The sequence below is a fragment of the Nuphar pumila genome, chromosome 3 (genome assembly GCF_984573655.1).
Source record: "Nuphar pumila chromosome 3, dmNupPumi1.hap1.1, whole genome shotgun sequence".
Lineage (NCBI taxonomy): Eukaryota > Viridiplantae > Streptophyta > Magnoliopsida > Nymphaeales > Nymphaeaceae > Nuphar > Nuphar pumila.
This window is the reverse complement of record NC_143251.1, coordinates 16,641,700-16,662,659: the sequence shown is the minus strand read 5'-3', so window position 1 is coordinate 16,662,659 and position 20,960 is coordinate 16,641,700. Positions and strand designations below refer to the sequence as shown.

The window sequence follows — 20,960 nt, the reverse complement described above, 5'->3', positions numbered from 1 at the left end:
TATATGTTTATATACATATGCTGATATATATATATATATATATATATATATATATATATATATATATATATATATATATATATTAGAATCAACCATGTTTGGACCAGTTAACGCAGTTCTGGTTTGTGCCAGATGTGACCTCAAACCAGGCCTGCCGCCGGCCCTAATATATATATATATATATATATATATATATATATATATATATATATATATATATATATATATATGCATGGGATTGATCATGCGAGGTCTAGACCAGACTTGTCGCAGATTCCAGCATGTTGTCCTTGTAAATGTTGCGTTCTTCAGACCAATCGATTTAAGTGCTTACGTATCCAACATATTCACATGTCACAACTTTGCGACTTTTATTGTTAAAAAGAAAAAAAGAATCTTATTTATGTTCAAGTGCTAGTCTGCTGTTTATCAATGGATTGAGTGGTTCATGACTGCAATCTTTCATGTATTTTTTTAGTCAGTTCTGTTAAGTGTTATATATATGTGCAACTCAAAATAATTTTTTTGTTTCTGTTGCTATCAGATCTGCCAGTCATATGAGTATGCAGATATGAAGCATCTATATATACATGTATGCAGATTTGGCCCAGATCTGCCAAGACTCTAGTAGGCAGATCCGGTGCCGATTTGCCGAGCTTAGGCTTGTTGTCCCGGTCAGATCTGTTGTACTTTTGCACATGCAGATATGGTATGATCTGTCATGTACTTACCCCCCCTTTGGCTGGACAAAATAAAAATACCTTTAGAGCCGATTTTTCTGTTATAATGCATGGCAGCGTTAATTTATATTTGCCAGCCCTGTTAATGTTGCACAACATAGCTACTTCGAGGCCTTCATAATTGCTTTTATATCAAAATCGTATTTGATGTCATTGGGTTGGTTAAAATTGTATTTAATGTTGTCTTATGCCTGCTGAAATTCTGATTTGTTTAAGAACTTGTTTATGTGAATTAATCTCCAAACCGAGGTTGTGAGATCAAACATGGACTTGGCTGTTACACTTGTGTTAAGCTTGTCCAGAAGTTTGTATATTAGTAGTTTTGTTGGTTGTTATGCAGGGAAAGAAAATAAACCAAAATCGGGTTAGGCCATTAATGCCGATTTGATAAACATCAATGTCTTTTTGCCTGGGTACATAAAGTTATAAACCGACCCCTGTGTGGGTCGATAACAAGCTATTCGTGTTTGTTTTTCATCAATGAGATGAATGTCATTAGGTTGTTCGATGCTGTCCTATGGGTTGGCATCAAAACAACCTTGATATCATAATTTTTGATCCACGTTGGCACCCTAATAAAATATTTTCTGCATGCTGTCATGATTAGCTAAAGTTTTAATTGTTTCTTAATGCTGCCGAGTGAGTTATTCTAATGCTGTTAAATATGTTCTGTTTATAATTTTTTTTTTGTGGGCCGTTATAAGGCAGAACAATGCTGCACATTTTTGTGCAACCATTGGCTGCATATTCATGCATGAGAAACATGTTGTCGATAGCATGCTAATGTTGTCCTGTGCATAGGGGCAGCCTAGCTTTGGCTCGATAGTTATGTGATGTATCTCGAGCATGCTCAAATTGTCAAAAGTATTTATTGGTTATTTATGCTCATGAAATTGAATAATATGTTGGCATAAATGTGCATATCATGAACACGTAAATTCTGAAGTTATTTTAATGTTGCATTAACATGATCATATGCATGTTTGGATGTTATTCATGAGATAAATCATGAAAGCAAAATGCATGTTGCAAGCAAGTGTTCATATGCATATGCAAATTGTTTCATATGTACATTCTTGTTGTGTATGAATGAATATGCATTATGGACATGTTTGAATAATTATAAGGTTACGTGTTGATGGAGGATTTTTGCATAAGATGCATCGGTAGTCAAATGTAAACTACTGTAGGCCATGTGGGCCAGGAGCATGTGTTGCTCTAAGATTTATGTTTATGCATTGCAAAATCCATTTTAAAATTATTGGCTTTCTAAATTAATTGCACTGTTAAATTATAACGGGCCAAGGTCCCGTGTTGTGTTTTGCATGTTGATTTGCAAAACGATTCTTTTGTAAAGAATTTGACTTTTGTTAAAAAGATAAAAAGAGATAAACAATGTAATTAATATTTTTTTTCTTCCTGGACGCCCCTTCCACAACGTGGGAATCCTAAATAGCAGTTTTGGAAAAACGGTAAGGATACTAAAACTCCGTGTGTGATTGTGCCCCTAAACCCAATATGGTGGTTCGCTTTTCGGCCACGATTTTAAAGAGTTTTCAGCCACTTTGCCTGGGGATGGTGTTGTAGATACAATTGTTATTGGTATACCAAGAAAGTGATATTAGTGGATGCTGATTTCCCTGATGTCCTGACATTAGATGTTGATTTCTAATATTTCGATGGATGGTATTGATTCCTGATATTGGTTGAAGAACAAGAGTGAAACCCAGTAATAAAATACAAATTATGTGTCATGCTACCACTGAAAACCTAACTTGGACTTTGGGAATTGTGGTGCCTGTTTTGAGTATCTGAGGGTTTAATGAAAACTGAAACTAAATGCAAAAAAGGAAAACTCTGATAATAACTTAATAAGCTATTCATGCATGTGCATTGAATCATGCATATTTACTGTTCTGCATTAGATCATGCATTCTTACTTGTTTCTGTTTCATGTGAGAAATTGTTATAGCATGATAACTGCTTTCAAATACTTGAATAATAAATGGTTTATGAGTTTGTAGTTGTTATATTTTCTTTGAAAACTTGCATGCATTTTATTTATGTTTTTTCTTGCTTATTTGGATTTTTAGATAAATCCGTACAAAGATCTTTGATTCTTACTCAGTACTTTCTATATTTTTCACAGGATCTGAAGCTTAGTGATGATGACGACTCTCACAGGGAGCCTACGAGACTGCGTGACTTCTGTTATTCTTGGATAGTGTGGCTCTATGATTTTATACTTGAATTTAATTTTGTTCTCAGACTTTTATTTTTTTTTTGGATTAATAAAATTAGTTATTTTGATTGGATGGTTCAATGTAGAGATCTCTTGTGGTTTGTAAATTGTTAAGTCTGTGAGACCCCACATCCTTGAGTTTTGGTTTCCCAATTGTTTAAAAGAAAAAATCACTTTTCAATGGGGATGAGTTGGGGTCATTAGAGTATGTTGGAAATCTGCGACAGGTCTGGTTTGAATCAAATCTGATCTAAACCAGACCACGATAGGTCAGCCAAACACACGGTCAATCCCCCCTCCTTACACACACAAGTCTATGGCCGAGCCCGCATATATATATATATATGTGTGTGTGTGTGTGTGTGTGTGTGTGTTGGTTAATGCTCAAGGTCGTGGGCAAGAGGATCCAAAGCCCACGTCCGTTTTTTGTGCTCAAGGAAGAAGAAGTGGGTAGGGCAAGAGGATCCAAAGCTAACACACGTACACAACCACTTCACCCTACTAACAAAAAGCAATTCCTATTAACTAGGAAAACTAACATATCGTGGGCATTGGATGCCCTACCCACTTCTTCTTCCTTGAGCACAAAAAACGGACGTGGGCTTTGGATCCTCTTGCCCACGACCTTGAGCATTAACCAACATTTTCCCCGTTAATGTGAAAGGCCTTGCACGCCTATGGATTCTCTGAACATCAAAAAATTTTTAGATGACAAGGCTTTTGTGAAGCCATCAGCAACTTGATCATTTGTAGAGAACTACTTCACCTTTTTCCACTGCATCCCTTATAAAATGATATCTAAGCTCAATGTGCTTTGTCCTACCATGAAAAGTAGGATTTTTAGCAATAGAAATTGTAGACTGATTATCACAATAGAGCTTAGTTGGGAGATTTTGCTCTACATGCAGATCCTTCATAACACGCCTCAGCCAGATTGCTTGACAGGTAGCAGATGTAGCCGCAATATATTCTGCTTCTGAAGATGATAGCGCTATTGAATTTTGTTTTTTTGAACACCACGACACAATGCCTGAACCAAAACTGAAAGCAAACCCGCTTGTGCTTTTTCGATCATCCATTGAACCTGCCCAATCACTATCAGTAAATCCAATCAAATTAAAGTCAGTAACATGATTATAAAAAAATCCATAATTGATTGTTGCCTGTATATAGCGGAGAATCCTTTTTGCTGCGCCTAGATGTTGCGCAGATGGATTGTGCATAAACCTTGAAATCATACTGACGGAGAATACAATATCTGGCCGAGTGTGAGTTAAATACATTAATCCACCGACCAAGCTTCTAAAACATCTTTCATTTGCTCTTGCCATTCCATCTTCCAAACTCAATTTTTCATTCGCATTCATCGGAGTTTCACAAACTTTGCAATTCAACATCTTTGATTTTTTGAGCAGTTCCAAAGCATACTTTTCTTGAGACACGAAAATCCCTTCTTCAGATTGCACGACATGAAGACCAAGAAAAAAACATAGCATCCCCAAATCTGACATTTCAAATTCCTTCATCATACTATGTTTAAATTCTGCAATAAGCTTAAATGAAGAACCAGTGTAGATAATATCATCTACAAAGACACTTACAATGAGCAATTCATTCCCATTTACTTTAACATAGAGTGTAGGTTCACTATCACTTCTTTGAAAACCATTTTGGTGGAAGAATTTATCAAGGCAACTATACCATGCACGTGGAGCTTGTTTTAGCCCGTATAAAGCCTTTTTTAACTTATAAACTTTTTCTTCCTTTCCTTTAACAACAAATCTAGGTGGTTGATCAACATACACGACTTCATTTAGAAAACCATTTAAAAATGCAGCCTTAACGTCAAATTGATAAACTTTCCATTTGAATTGAGCTGCAATCGCAAGAATCATTCTCACAGTTTCAAATCTTGCAACAGGTGAAAACGTTTCAGTAAAATCAATTCCATATTTTTGCACGAACCCTTTAGCAACTAACCTTGCCTTATATTTTTTAACATTTCCACCAGCATCATACTTGACCTTATAAACCCACTTTACTCCAATTGATTCCTTTCCAGGTGGCAAGTTGGAAAGCTCCCATGTGTCATTCTTCTTAATGACCTCCATTTCTTCTTTCATTGCATCTAACCATTTTTTATCTGCGCATACTTCATCATATGATGATGGTTCTAGAACAATAAAAGCAAAATCACATTTATAAATATCCTCTAGAGACCGTACCTTTTTCGGAGGAGTGTCCACATCAAGTGTGGACTCAATATTTTCTGTGAATTCATCTCCCATACTTGACGTTTCTGGAGATAATGCTTCAGTAGTATGATTTGATTGCGATACCACTTCATCAATTTGCAACTTCACGCTTTCATTGTTGGTCCATTCCCAACATGCTTTTTCATCAAAAATAACATCCCTTCTTATAATCAATTTTTTACAAGAAGGATTATAGAGACGATATTCCTTAGTTTCATTACTATAACCAACAAAGATGCACTTTTCACTCTTCTTATCTAACTTGGTTCTTTCAGAAGAGTCAATCATAGCATATGCTATACTGCTAAATACCTTCAACATACTTACATTTGGTTTTCGATTCCACCAGGCCTCATAAGGTGTTTTGTTTCGAACTGCCTTTGTTGGAGAAATATTTAAGATATGTACTGCACTTTTAACGGTTTCTGCCCAAAACTCATTTGGCACCTTCTTTCCACTTAGCATGCTGCGTGCCATTTCTACCACTGTACGATTTTTCCTTTCTGCCACTCCGTTCTGTTGTGGTGTCTTTCTTACTGTCAGTTGCCTGCGAATACCATGGTCTTTGCAAAACAAACCAAACTCATCAGATGAAAATTCTCCTCATCTATCTGTGCGCAATGTTTTTATAGTTTTTCTTCTCTCATTTTCAACAAGGAAGTTAAATTCCTTAAATCTATCAAATGCATGAGATTTATGAGTAAGAAAGTACACCCAACTCATTCTAGTAAAATAGTCAGTTAAAAGCAAAAAATATTTGCTATTGTTTAATGAAGGAGTTCTCATGGGCCCGCATATATCAGCATTAACTAATTCAAGAGGTTCCTTAGCTCTCCATGCTTTTCCAACTGGGAATGATAATTGGTGTTGTTTACCAAAAACACACCTTTCACATATCTCATTTGTACAATTAATGGTTGGCAAACCAACCACCATATTTTTTTGATGCAAGAGTTTCAAACCATTAAAATAAAGATGCTCATACCTCAAATGCCACAGTTTAGATTGATCAACACCATTTGCCATAAAGGCACAATCATCTATCTTGATCATTTCAAGTGGAAACATTTTATTTTGAACCATATCTATTTTTACAAGAACTGTACCATTCTTGTTTTTAATCTCACAGACGTCATTTTCAAATAAAAGAGTGTAACCCTTTTTAACCAATTGCCCTACACTCAATAAGTTCTGAGCCAAACCAGGAACATAATACACATCTTGAATGTATCGTTCATTACCTGATTTTGTCTTGATTGCAACTGTTCCTTTGCCATTGACGTCTATTTTATTGTTGTCCCCAAGCCACACATTCAACTTCACAGTCTCATCAATATTCTTAAAAAGACTTCTATCACCGGTCATATGATTACTGCAACCACTGTCTACGAACCACATTTCACTTTTGCAACTGTTAGTATTCATGCTTGCAAGAAACAAATTTTCATCTGCAAAATTTGCTTGTTGCTTTGCCTTTTCAAAACATCGGGCTTCAATATGACCAAATTTCTTACAAAAATGACATTGTTTCCCTCTAAAGAACAAATTTTGATTACCTTTTTTTGTTCCATCATTCCTTTGAGGAGTATCATAAAACCTTCCTCGACCTCTTCCACGTCCACGAAAGGATCCTCTAAAACTTCCTCGTCCTCTACCTTCACCCTTTTGATCAAACTGAGTATTCTTTTCTTTTGGAATTTCAACTTTCGATTGAAAGGCCTATTCCAATGTCTTTTCTGAGGACCTATTTATGCGATGCTCATGGGCTAAAAGAGACCCCATTAATTCATCAATAGAATACACAGATAAATCCTTGGACTCTTCAATTGCAATAACAACATGATCAAATTTAGAAGGTAAACACCTTAAAACTTTTTCTACTATTTTTTGATCATCTAAAATTTCACCAAAGGTCTTCATTTCTTTTACAATAGTAGAGAGTCTAGAAAAGAAAGTTTGAATTGACCCACTGGTTTTCATAGAAAACGTTTCAAACTCTCTTCTTAAGGTTTGAAGTTTAATCGTTGTGATCTTCTTATCACCATGAATTTTTTGCTTTAGAAGTTGACAGGCTTCTTTTGACTTGGTAGCACCGGCAATAGTTGGAAAAATGGTTTCAGACACAGCCTGTTGTAGTACTAACAATGCCTTTGCATCTCTCTTTCGAGCTTCTTTGACATCGATTTTTTCTGTTGCCTTTGATCCTTCAACATCTGCATAGCCATTTTAAACCAACTCCCAGAGGTCTTGTGAGATAAAGAAAGTTTTCATCTTAATATTCCAGAATTCATATTTTCACCATTAAAAATTGGCACTAACGATTGTGACAAATTGAGAGAGTTAGAATTATTTGCCATACCAAACTTACTCAACAATTATCCTTCAAAAAAAATTTCGAATCTATAGGAACTCCTTGTTTCGGCAATGCTCCTATTGCGTTTTTCTCGAACGCCCAGCTATGATTCGAACCTGTGCTCTGATACCAAGAATTGAGAGAAACGTAGGGTAAAAAGCAAAAGTGCAAAACTTGAAATATCACAAAGTACAGTAGCTGAAAAACAAAAACTTCAACAATATATTAAGTCACCAACTCCCTTTTCTCTCTAACACACTCTCTCTACATCTCTCTACACTTCTCTACATTTTTAACATGAAGAGGTACCACATTTATAGAGGGCAAAAGCCCTTTACACGAAAATAGAAACCTAGGCTAAAAAGTAGGAAAGCTAACACACATACACAGCCACTTCTCCCTACTAACAAAAAGCAATTCCTATTAACTAGGAAAACTAACATATCGTGGGCTTTGAGTGCCCTTCAAGAAAATCGTGGGCATTGGATGCCCTACCCACTTCTTCTTCCTTGAGCACAAAAAACGGACGTGGGCTTTGGATCCTCTTGCCCACGACCTTGAGTATATATATATATATATATATATATATATATATTGAGCATGTGTTTGCTATATCAATAATTTAGACATGGATTTATACATGAATAAACAAGAAACAAAACATGCTTTCATCAAAAAAATCGAGTTACATACAACCGTGCATCGAGGCATGTGTTTGTATAAGCTTTAAAAATCAGATTTCTTATTTTCCAACTAAAATCTCACATAAAATTGTTTTAGCCTATTTCTTCTCGTTTGAACAAAGAGAGGAACCCGTACCTTAGTTGGAACCCAAAAACATACCAAAGAATCGTCATATAATAGGTTTGAAGGACGGATCTTCCTCTTCCTCTCTTTCTCTCTTCTCTTTTTTTTTCCCTCTCTTTCTTTCTTTTTTCTTCTTCCTTCTCTCTCTCCTTCTCTCTCTCTCTAGAAAATGAAATCTAGAGAGAGAAACAAGTTAGACCCTTTAATTTTTTTTTTGGTTTTCTAGAGAGAGGGTTTAGTTCCCCCTATAGATGATAGAGTTCTACAAAATGCATAACTTTATCTCTCTAACAGTTCGTATTTATCCTCTTATTATGATTTATTTTATTTTTTTATTTATTTATCTCTAACAACCTTTGGGTCTTTCTAGAGGGTGATGCCCCCTTTTAGAATCCCCACAAAATAGGTAGAGTTCTCCAAATATAGAACTCCACCATATCCAAAATAAAAATTTTGAATTTTATTAATTATTATATTTTTATTAATTATTTATTATTAAAATATTAAATAATAAATTTTAAAAATGTTTCAGAGGGTGTCTCCCCCCTCTGAGAGTCTTCTTGATATGGATTTTTACTCAATTTAACCTTTTAATTGAATTTAAAGCTTTAAATTGGTTGGACTTGGATTTCAGATATGGATCCAAGATCCAAGATCCAAATCCATATCTAAAATTCATATGGATCTTAACTTGGACCAGATCCTAATTAATATGGATCTTGGATTGGGTCTAGATCCATATCAACTCGGATCAAATAGATCCGATACAATCCAAAAAATGGTAAAATAGAGGCGGGTCATTTTTGGAAAAAATGCGATTTTTGGACCAATCGTAGCCTGATTTCAGAAAAACGAAATATCAATGTTTTCAAAATTATGAAACGTATCTAATAATATACTATTTGATTTTTGCCTCCGAATTTCACTTGAATTTTGCTTGATTTTCACTTGATTTTAAAGGTCAAAAACAAAAAGTTTTACAAATCTTATTTGCCTCATTTTGGTCTTGTCAATGAGTCTTAGGCCAAGCCCTGACTCAGCTGACGTCACCTAAAATCGAAGATTTTATCAACTTTATAAAATACTTAGTTAAATTTTCAGAATTTACAATAAAGAAAAAACACACGATATTACACTTTCACTTGTTTATGATGGTCTTCAATGGCTTTGGCATGAACATCTCCTTCTAAGACTTTCTCTTGACCTCTTAGTTTTGTGAGCTTGAGTTGGGGTTTGGGGATAGTGCCCATTACATACTCCCAAAGTTTTTTCCCTTTGAGATTGTTTTCCATGACAGAAGCCCATATCATGTAATTTTTTCCATTAAGCTTTAAGGAGAGGCCAATTTTGGCCTCCATTGTGTGAGCAAGAGAGGAAGAAGTAGAGAGTGAAAATGAGAAGAGGAGAGCACGATCCCTTAGGAGACTTTGTCACGAACATAATCACTTAATGACAACCTTCCACAAGTCCAAGAATATTATAACTATGATACCTACTAAGGGCTCACAAGATCAGAATCATTCAAGTGTATATGCACAAGGCAACAACAACAATAAAAAATATAATCCTTTATTGATCAAAATGCTTAACATAAGCATTGAAGAAACAAGAGGGGTTTGACCCCTATTTATACACAAAACCCATATTGAGGGGAGACCATTTGGGAGCTCCCAACGGTCATAAATGTGACCATTGGGCAGCCTCTCAACAACTCTTTGGTCAAGGACAAAAAACAAAAATAAAAAAATAAAAAGGGCTACACGCAGTCCCTAGTGATTATTTTATTACAAGGGAAAAGACCAAAATACCCCTGACTCAAAAAGTAAATTACATGCCATAAATAGTATATATATACTATTTTAACACATGATATATTTGGTTATTTTAATCATGATATGCAAATGCATGGTGCTCCAAGTTCTTGTTATGGTATGGATGTATTCGTCCACATGCAGTGACAATCTTTAACTACATTGACTCCTCTTGAAGATGTTTCTACTAATGTATCTCAGCATCCCACTGTATTTCTTTCAAATAAGAAAACTTGAATTGATTGAACTTGTACCAAAAGGAAGTTGTGTTTCAGATAAGGGGTTGGCAGAAATTGAGTCAATAGACGAAATTGTTTTATATTTAAACTGGTAAAATGGTGTAAAAAGGTGAAATTGAAAGGAATGAAGAATGGAGAACATAGTGAGAAAAGATGTTTTGGTGTAAACTATCTCTAATGACCCCAACTTATCCTCGTGAAAAGTGAATTTTTTATTTTTTTTAACAATTGCGGAAACCAAACCCAAGAATCCAGGACCTCATAGACTTAACAACTACCAAACCACAAGTTATCTTGCATTGAATCAACCCAAGAAATAACCAACTTTATTAACCAATAGAGTGAATGTCATATAATAGAAATAAATAAAGTATGCAACACAGAGCCATACTGTCAAGAATATCAGAAACCGATCACGCAACTCGTAGGCTCTATGTGACAGTTACCCCCATCATTGAGCTCCTGGTCCTGAAAAATATTTTGAAATACCGGGTAAAAACTAGAGATTCTTTGTACGAATTCCTCTAAAAAATCAAACAGAAAGGAAACAACATAAACCAAATTCATGCATAAATTCAGAGGAATATCACAACAATTTCATAATCAATTTACCATTCAAGCATTTAGAACAAATATCATGTAATGACAATTTTTATATGAAACAGAATGAGTAATAATGCATGAACTAATGCAGAACTGTAAAGATGCATGATTCAATGCACATGCATGAATAACTTATTAAATTATTATCAGAGTTTTCCTTTTTTGCATGCATGCCCCTATTAAATGCACACAATTTTAGTTTCACTTTTCATTAAATCCTCGGATACTCAAAACAGGCACCACAGTTCTCAAAGTCCAAGTTAGGTTCTCAGTGGTAGCATGACACATAATTTGTATTTTATTACTAGGTTTCACCCTTGTTTCTCAACCAATATCAGGAATCAATACCATCCATCGAAACATTAGAAATCAATATCTAATGTCGGGACATCAGGGAAATCAGCATCAACCGATGTCACTTTCTTGGTATATCAATAACAATAGTTGTGTCATAACACCACCTCTAGGCAAAGTGGCTGAAAAACTTTTTAAAATCATGGTCGGGAGGTGAACCACCACATCGGGTTTAGGAGCATAAACGCACACATAGTTTTAGTATCCTCACAGTTTTTTCAAAACTGCCATTCAGGATTTTCATACTGTAGAAAGGACATGAAGGAAGATAATTAATTACACTATTTGTCTTTTTTATCTTTTTAACAAAAATTAAGTTCTTTACACAGGAACCGTTTTGCAAATCAACATGTAAAACCCAACTCGAGACTTGGCCCGTTACTATTTTAACAATGCAATTAAATTAGAAAGCAAATAATTTTAGAATGAATTTTGCAATGCATAAACAAATTCTTGGAGCAACACATGCTTTTGGCCCACATGGCCTACAGTGGTTCACATTTGACCACAAATACATTTTATGCAAAATCCTTAGTGAATATGCACACAAAGTTGCTCAAAACAGTCCACAATGCACATTCGATCACATACAATGAAAATATACATATAAAACAATTTGCATACGCATGCAAATATATGCTTTCACATACATTTTCATGATCAATTTTATGCATAAGCTCTCAAACATGAACATGATCATATTCATGCATACAACAAAATAAACTTCATAGTTTCCCATGCCCATGACAAGCATTTGCAACATGATAGTTCAATGAATAACATATTCAACAAGGTACTCTGCAATCCATATGGGTCAAGCTCTAACCAACCAGGCCATACCTATGCCTCAACACATGCACAAGCACGCTGCCGCTGGGCATTGGTATGCTGTTGGCAGCATGTTTCTACTACAAAAACATGTGGCCACAAGCTGTGGACAACGGACAGTGTTGCGCAAAAATGTGCAGCACTGTTCTGCCTTACAACAGCCCATATAAGCCTAAAACAACACATTTCACAACATTATAACAGATCATTTGACAATATTAAGAACAATTTAATATTCAGCCAATCATGACAGCATAAAGAATATAGTACGAAGGTCGACAACCACGATCTCAAGCTATTTCAATGACAATCCATATGGCAGCATCAAACAGCTTGATGACAACCATATCATAGACAAAACAAAGCATGGATGGCCTGCTCATGATCCTCATAAGGGTTGGATATGAGCTCGGGCAATAAAACAACAAGTTTATAGAAATCAACACTAACCGTGTATAAACAGGTTTCATTTCTTTTTCTTCATTAACAGCAAGCTGATTTGTTTTTATAAGAGGTGATTCGGCAGATCTGTTCAGATATGCATGTGTATAGCAGCAAATTTGAACCAGGGCTGTCTCAATACAAACACCTGCAGACCTGTCCAGATCTGCATGCGTAAACACAGCAGATCTGATCCAGATTTGTCCATATGTAAAAGCCTACAGGTTTGTCTAGATCTACCTGTGTAAACATAGTAGATCTGGACCAGATCTGTCTACATGTATGAGCAAAATGATTTTGACCCATACAGGCCAAACAAAAAATATTCATCAACAAAGGCTGTATTCATATATACAACTCATAAACAGTTTTAGCAATTCCTAAAAACCAAAACAGAATTTTAACAATTCATGTGTCGATATCAAAACCAGTTTTGAACAACCTAACGGTGTCCAATATAGTTTTGATATAAAACAATCATGACAGCCTCAAAATAGCTTTACTATGAAACATTGATAGTGCTGGAAAAATAAAATAACTTTGTTATACATCTTAATAGAAAATCGGCTTTACTTTTTTTTTTAACAGCCAACTGATTTTTAACATGTAAATGTCTCAATGACAATTTTAAAATATAGTCATTTCAGCAGTTATAAACAGCATACTGGGACCTGCGACAGGTCTGGTTTGGATCTGATCTGATCCCATACCAGACCTCGATGTGTCATCCACATACCTGGCATATATATATATATATATATATATATATATATATATATATATATATATATATATATATATATATATTTGGCATGCTGTTGCCATAAAATCAACAGTTTATACATGGAGTTATATATGAATAAATAGGAAAAACAAGACATGCTTTCATAAAAAATCGAGTTACATGCAATCGTACATCAAAGCATGTGTTTGAATATGCTTTAAAAATCGGGTTTATTATTTGTCCAGCTAGAATCTCACATGAATCTGATTTAGCACTATTTCTCTCCATTCAAATCAAGAGAGGAACCCGTACTTTGGTTGAGAAACGAAAAAAGAACCAAAAAAGTTCGTCAGACGATCGGAACGGGAAATGGACTTCCTCCTCTCCTTCTTCTTCCTTTCTTTTCTTTTTTTTTCTCTCCCTCTCTCTCTAGAATGTCAATTCTAGAAAGAGGTTAAAAAATCCAGCCCTTATATAGGTTCTTCTAGATTTTATTTTTATTTTCCTTTTTTTTGTGTTATATTTTTAATGGGCTCCTCTAGAGGGTGACGCCCCTCTAGAGTCCTCATACAATAGAGAATAGAGTTCTACAAGTGTAGAACTCTATCTCTAACTACTTCCCATTATCATATCTATTTTTCTATATTTTTTTTATTTATCTTTAACCACATTTGGGATCTTTCTAGAGGGTGATGCCTCACTCTAGAATCCCCTTATTAGGTAGAGTTTCCACCAATGTGGAACTCTACCATTATCCAGATAAAAAAATTAAAAATTATTAATTATTAATTTTTTTATTAATTATTAATTATTTAATTATTAAATAATAAATTTAAAGAATATTCCAGAGGGTGTCTTCCCCTCCGTGAGTCCTCTCAACATGGAATTCTTACTCAATTTAACCTTTAGATTGAATTTAAAGTTTTAAATTGGTTGAACCTGTATTTCGAATTTGGATCTGAATCCAAGATCCAAATTCGTATCCAAAATCCATATGGATCCCAACCTGTACCAGATCCTAGTTAATATGGGTCTTGGATTGGGTCCAAATCTATACAAACTCGGATCAAACGGATCTGATCCGATCCAACCCAGAAATTGGCAAAATAGATGCGAGTCATTTTTGAAAAAAATGCGATTTTTAGGACAACCGTAGCCCGGTTTCAAAAAAATGAAATATTAATGTTCTTAGAATTACGAGATGCATCTAATGGTATACTTACCTGATTTTCGCCTTCGAATTTTACCTAAATTTAACCTGAATTTTGCTTGATTTTAAAGGTTAAAAACAAAAAGCTTTACAAATATTATTTGTCTCATTTTGGTCTTGTCAGTGGGCCTTGGATCACACCCAAACCCAACTGATGTCACCTAAAATTGAAGATATTTTCCATGAATTTTATCAACTTCCTAAAACATTTAGCCAAAATTTCAAAAAATGCAGAATTTAAAACTATGGAAAAACACACGATATTACACTTATCATTCATTAAATGAAACTAGCAACATATTACAAGGCATCTCCCCTGGTTTTCCCTTATGACTGTGATGCAACATACAAGTTATGCCTTTGGATGAAAGATGGGTTTTGAATCAGCTTTGTATATGAAAGTGAAGGTATAAGTATGCAGTTATGAATCACATTAAGTGTTTGATCTTAGCTCAAGTTGAACATTGGCAGTGGCTTAATACGTGCAAGTTTGATGGGAAGTGGCGCTTCCCGTGGTTGGCAGGCGAGTAACGTATAATTATCCTCAAGAAAGGAAATGAATATAATGTATATACTGGTTTTTTATATAATATATTTGTTAATAAATGATTTTAATGATTAGAAAATCATTTATAAGTCTCTGGATCTTTTAAAAATTAGATTTGAACCTATGTAGTCAAAGCCCCGACTAGTCTGCCTAGTCGGTCTAGGAATAAGTAAAACGCCTAGGCTTTACAATTCCTAGGTGGGTAAAAGGTACCAATTTTTCTGACTAGGCAACGACTAAGGCGCCTAGTCGGCGACTAAGCTGCCTTTGCCTAGGTACGAGGGCAGTTTAGCCATTTATTATTCTTATATATATTGTTATTTTTTGTATATATATATATATATGTGCATGTGTTTGTGTGATTTGTTTTGTGAAATCATGAAAACATGCTTAGTTATTATGTGTATGTGTGTGTGTGCGCGCTACTTTGTTTTTGGGATTTTTTTGGTGAAACATTGAAAGCATGCACAATTAATTTTAATTGATTATGTTTTTTATATATGTGTGTGTTACTTTGTTTCTGATGAATTTTTCTATAAATGTCTGAAAGCATGGTTAGTATTATGAATTATGTAATATGTTATTTATATGTGTATGTATTATTATGCTTATGTGAAAGGTTGAAAGCATATTTTGTTGATTATATTGAATATGTTATGAATAATTGAAGAATATATATATATATATATATATATATATATATATATATATATATATGTATATTTGTGTGGGTGTACAATTATATATATGTATATTCTGGTTATATATATATTAAATATTAATATATTTTGTGAAAGCATGTGTAGTTTTGTATTTGTGTAATGAAAACATTTTATTAGTAAAAGAATTAAACATATTTTTATGTATATTTTGTGTACTTTTTTATATTTTAATTGGGGCACCGACTAGTCCTCAACTAGTCATTTTAGGGGTCTACCAACTAGGCACCCCCTAGTGCTTTTGACTACATAGATTTGAACTACTCGATCAAATCTGATCCAAGTTCCAACAGCTCAAATGATGTCACATGCTCTGCCTAAAACGGTTGCATCTTTCCTTTTCTTTATATCTGGTGATTTAATGTAATTGCCACCATCATGGGAAATTTAGTAAATTTACTTAGAAAAGGCAGGATGTTGATCATATCGACACGGCACTGGTCATTTAAAAAGTTCATCTGATATGTGTGTCATTTACTCTGAGTGCTGACAATTAATGCATGTAACAACCATTTTATTTTGAATTTGTTAGGGTCCAAATTTGTGGTGAGCTTGTTAACATCCATAAAAGGCCATGCAAGTTAATCTCTTTATATTGAGCATGATACAAGGTTTGGTTTCAGTTTCAATAATGTTGGTGGAATTTGATGAGAGGCTCTTTTTGATGATGACTTACCAAATGTAATCAGTCCTATTTTTCTTCTTGGATATAGCAATTGGCATGTAGGCATTGTGGGGATCTTTCTCATCAAAAGTTTAGAGATGAATGTTGTCCATCATTCATTATCCTTCAAAGTGCACTTCTCTACCGAACAATTTATTTCTTGTGAAGTAGTCCATTGTAACCATCAACCAGCAGACTTCCCTCTCTTCATTGATGTCCGAAACATCAGCTCCTTCCTTCCCAAACTGGTCATAATACATGAAGATACATATCTTGTGCCCATTTCCAAGAATTTCAATGGATTTCACTTATCAAAAGTTATGTAATTTCTTTTGAAATTGTCTCGTTTTTTTAATAACTACAATGTGCTGTTTATGTTGGTTAAAATGTACTTGACAAAGATTTTAGGAAGTATTCTTGCAGTTAAAATGTCATTGTTCATCTGTTGTTTCTTCTTTTACTCTCTTAAATGATATTTTCCATATTTCAGATTAGCACAAAGGATTGTGCGTGGGGATGTGCCTGAGCCTCTCATGAATAGGAAGGTCAAAAACTTTTCTAGTCAACTTCTCTTTTCTTTTTCCATTTCCATTTAACTTCTAATCTTTATTAAACTTTATCATGAATCCTTTGGTCTGTTAATTCAGTACATACATTTCCTTTATGGTATTTGCTATTGCTTTATTTGGATTATTACTTGGGAAATAACTGAAATAACTGTGAATGATATAAAATTCTGCTTGAGTAAATCTTGCTTTTTAAAGTTCCTTGTCTAGGTATTAGGATGATTCCTTTGTTGTGCAGTGTAAAAGTGATTTTCAATTTGAAATACCTATGATAATAGTGATGCTTTCCAATAGGAGGTCATTAAGGCCAAAGGGTTATTCCTTACACAACACTATGTACAAATAAGTGGAGGACATTGTTCATCAGGATTATGGACTACTGCAAGTTTCCACATCCCAATGTTCCAATACACTGGAGTAGGATAATTAAGAGATTAAAAGGGACTGCAGGGCTATGACTGAGTTTGCAGCTGAAGGACTGCAGGGCTATGACTGAGTTTGCAGCTAAAAGTGCATTATTTACAAAGCATAACTGACAGAAGAAGATTATTAAGTTTTAAAGTTTGTAGAACTCATTAGTAATACAAACAGATTGACAGATTAGACTTGAGTCAGGCACTTGCCTAGGCTTGTGTCCAACCTTCACCAGTGCATTTCAATTCCTGGCCTGAATTCTATTGGATCTTTGTTGATCAATCCTGTCAGGTCTAGATAATCATAACCCATTGTCCATACCTAAGACACTGGGTTCTATGATATCTAGCTTCCAAACCTATCAGATTTAAATGGGTTGGTCCAGTGTCCTGCCTTATGTGGTCCAATTGGATTGTGTTTGTTCCATCGACAGGTTTCTTTGAACACCAAGTTGGTTATCATTGTCTTGTATTAGGATCTTCAGTCAGAGGAGAAATTGGATTAGGCACAACGTATTTCTTCTTGGTATCTAGTATTAACAGCTGTCTATGTAGGTTTTATCAGTCATTGAAAAGAAGTTTTAGATGCTAACGTACAAAGGCCATCTCCTTGTTATCATATATTAGAAGGATGCTTTTTATCGCCTTCTGTCCTGAACGCATTTACTGTTCCAAAATATGCTGAAAAGATGTGTCATTCTCGTTGGTGATTTGATGGTTCTGTTCAGTAAATATTTCTTTTTCCTTGTACTATTGTGGAATTCATATTTGTTTATGCTCATTATTCATTAATGATTTGTTTGTTTCTTTATTCTTCTACTCACTGTCACCCTATCTTCTTCATTTTCAGTTGATCTCATTAGATATGGGCTCACTTCTTGCTGGTGCTAAATTTCGTGGGGATTTTGAGGAAAGGCTGAAAGCTGTTTTAAAAGAAGTTACTGCATCAAATGGTCAATTCATATTATTTATTGATGAGATCCACACAGTTGTTGGTGCAGGTTCGTGGATGTGCCTTTTATGATTGTTTACATGTATGGCTAACGGATTAAAGCTTTTTTTGGTTCCATGAGCATGGTAGTGGTCACCACTTATTTGCATGAACAAGATTTTGAAGAATTCCTTAGAGATGATCCTACGAGTAATTACAATCTTTTGGAGGATTTATACTTGAAAATCTTCGAAAATTTCCAATGAATGAAAAATGGAGAAAGCTGAATAAAATGGAAAATCTCAAAAAATAATAGTATGAACAAAGACCCTTTTTTTAAGGTAGTATGAACAAAGTGTTAAAAATAATTGTACATATATATATTTTTGCGTCTATTTACATACATGTATATATGTATATAGCAGAGTTACCGGAAGCGCCTAGGTGAAAGGGAAAGCGCGCTTCGGAAGCGCGAAACGTCGCGCTTACGAAGCGTGTGGGGAAGCACCACTTTTAAATGGGAAGCATGCTTTACGAGGCACTTTGAAAAAGGCGAAAAATCACACGATCTTCAATCTCCAACCTTGCTCCGATACCATGTGAAAATATCTCAAAAGAGATATAGTGCTAAATACACACAACCACCACAAAGGGAGAGGTGCACAAAGACACAAGAACACTTAGAACAATGTACGCAAAGGTACAAAAAGAGAACCCAAATGCAAAAATATAAAAAAATTTATTGAACAAGTTGGAGAACAATGCTCCAAGCATTGGATGATTTTACAATAGGGGTTTAACCCCTTTTATAGAGGAGAGGAAGCCTTGGAGGGGCTCCCATTAGTCGTTGGAGCCCCTCCAACGATTAGATTTCTAACCGTTGGAGGGGTCCAACAACTAGTGTTGGACCCCCCTCCAAGGTTGATTAAGTCAACAAATAAAAAAGAAAGAGAAAAAAAGAAAAAAGGAAAAGAAAAAAATAAAAAAAATAAATTACAAACATATTTACAAATGTAAATATGCGTAAAATAAAACAAAAGACAAAAAATACCCCTGGGGTTACATGAAGGAAATATATATATATATATATATATATATATATATATATATATATATATATATATATATATATATATATGTAGCTCTCGTTATATACATATAAAAATATATGTACATAGGAGATACAATTTAACACATGTTACCAACACATTCTCCCTCAGCGAACGTCTTCTTCATGTGAAGATCCTTAACATATACATGAGTAAAAATAACATAAATATTAGTATCATCGACAAGTTTGGAAATAGAGACAAGGTTCTTTGTAATATTGGAAACTAATAAAACATTAGAGAGATTAAAAGTATTAGAATGCGAAAGAGGTATAGAAGAGTTTCCAATATGTGATATTAGATGGCGAGTACCATCTCCTGTAATTATACTAGACTTTCCAGAATTAGGAACTAACATAGAAAGCTTACCCTCATCTCTTGTGATATCGCTAGCTCCAGAATCAATATACCAAACTCCTTGATCATTCTGCTTCAAATTCATCCCAGAAAGTGTTGCCAGAAGTAAATTTAGATAAGGTTTTGATTGTGAGGACTGACCTTCCAGTCCTTGATTGTTTTGAGCAGGAAACTGATTATTTTGATTGTTGTACCAACAATGAGCTTTAATATGTCTAGACTTTTTATAGAGAAAACAAGTGTGCGGACCGCATCCCTGGGATCCTTCAAAAGGTGGTACGTTGGGAAGAGGTAACAAGTCGTGACCTCCATTGCCTCCCTGGTTCCCTACACGACCACAACCTCTATTTCCTATCCATCCTCCCCGTCCTCTTCCACGGCTGGCATTAGTAGAGAGGACTTCATAAGTTTTTGTATTACCTGTCTCATCCATTATCATTTTCAAGGTATTCTTATATCTAAGAAGCTTGGCTTTCGTAACATCCAATTTGGGTAATTCATCATGCCCTTGCAGAGTAGTGGAGATAACATGATATTCTGGTCTAAGGCCAATAAGAAGTTGTTCCACAATCTCTTTTTCTGGTATGTCTACACCTACCAATGCAAGCTGATTTGTAATATATTTAATCTTGTTGAAGTATTCCATAATGCTCATTGTTCTTTTCTTCAGACCATGAAACTGCTATTTGAGATTCATGATGCGTGCCTCGAAAATTTGAGAATATGTATGGGCAAGGTGCACACATAACTGTCCAGCAGTGCAGTCATTTGAAATTCCCAAAAGTACCTCTTGCGATAATGTTGATGTAATGTATGCAACAAGGGCTTGATCCCTTTTCATCCACAAAATATATTCTGTATTCAGAATGGTAGTGGTAAACACCAGAGCCCCTTTCTCATCCTTTTGTTCCTAGATCACATTTTGAGGTGGGATTGAAATTGATCCATCAAGGTGACCTAAAAGATCATGACTCCGAATAAAAGGAATTATTTGGCATTTCCAGGTGAGAAAATTAGAATTTGTTTACTTTTCAGACATAAGTTGCC

At 34.7% G+C, this 20,960-nt stretch overlaps 1 protein-coding gene across 1 annotated transcript in view; it reads left to right on the top strand.

Moving 5' to 3' along the window:
* Positions 1-20,960, top strand: part of LOC149842134 (chaperone protein ClpB4, mitochondrial-like) — a 58,265-nt gene that overhangs the window by 21,022 nt on the left and 16,283 nt on the right. The window contains exons 5-6 of the mRNA XM_089998928.1: positions 17,028-17,082; positions 18,367-18,517. Coding sequence (XP_089855054.1) covers positions 17,028-17,082; positions 18,367-18,517 — 206 coding nt within the window. The remainder of the gene's footprint in view (positions 1-17,027; positions 17,083-18,366; positions 18,518-20,960) is intronic.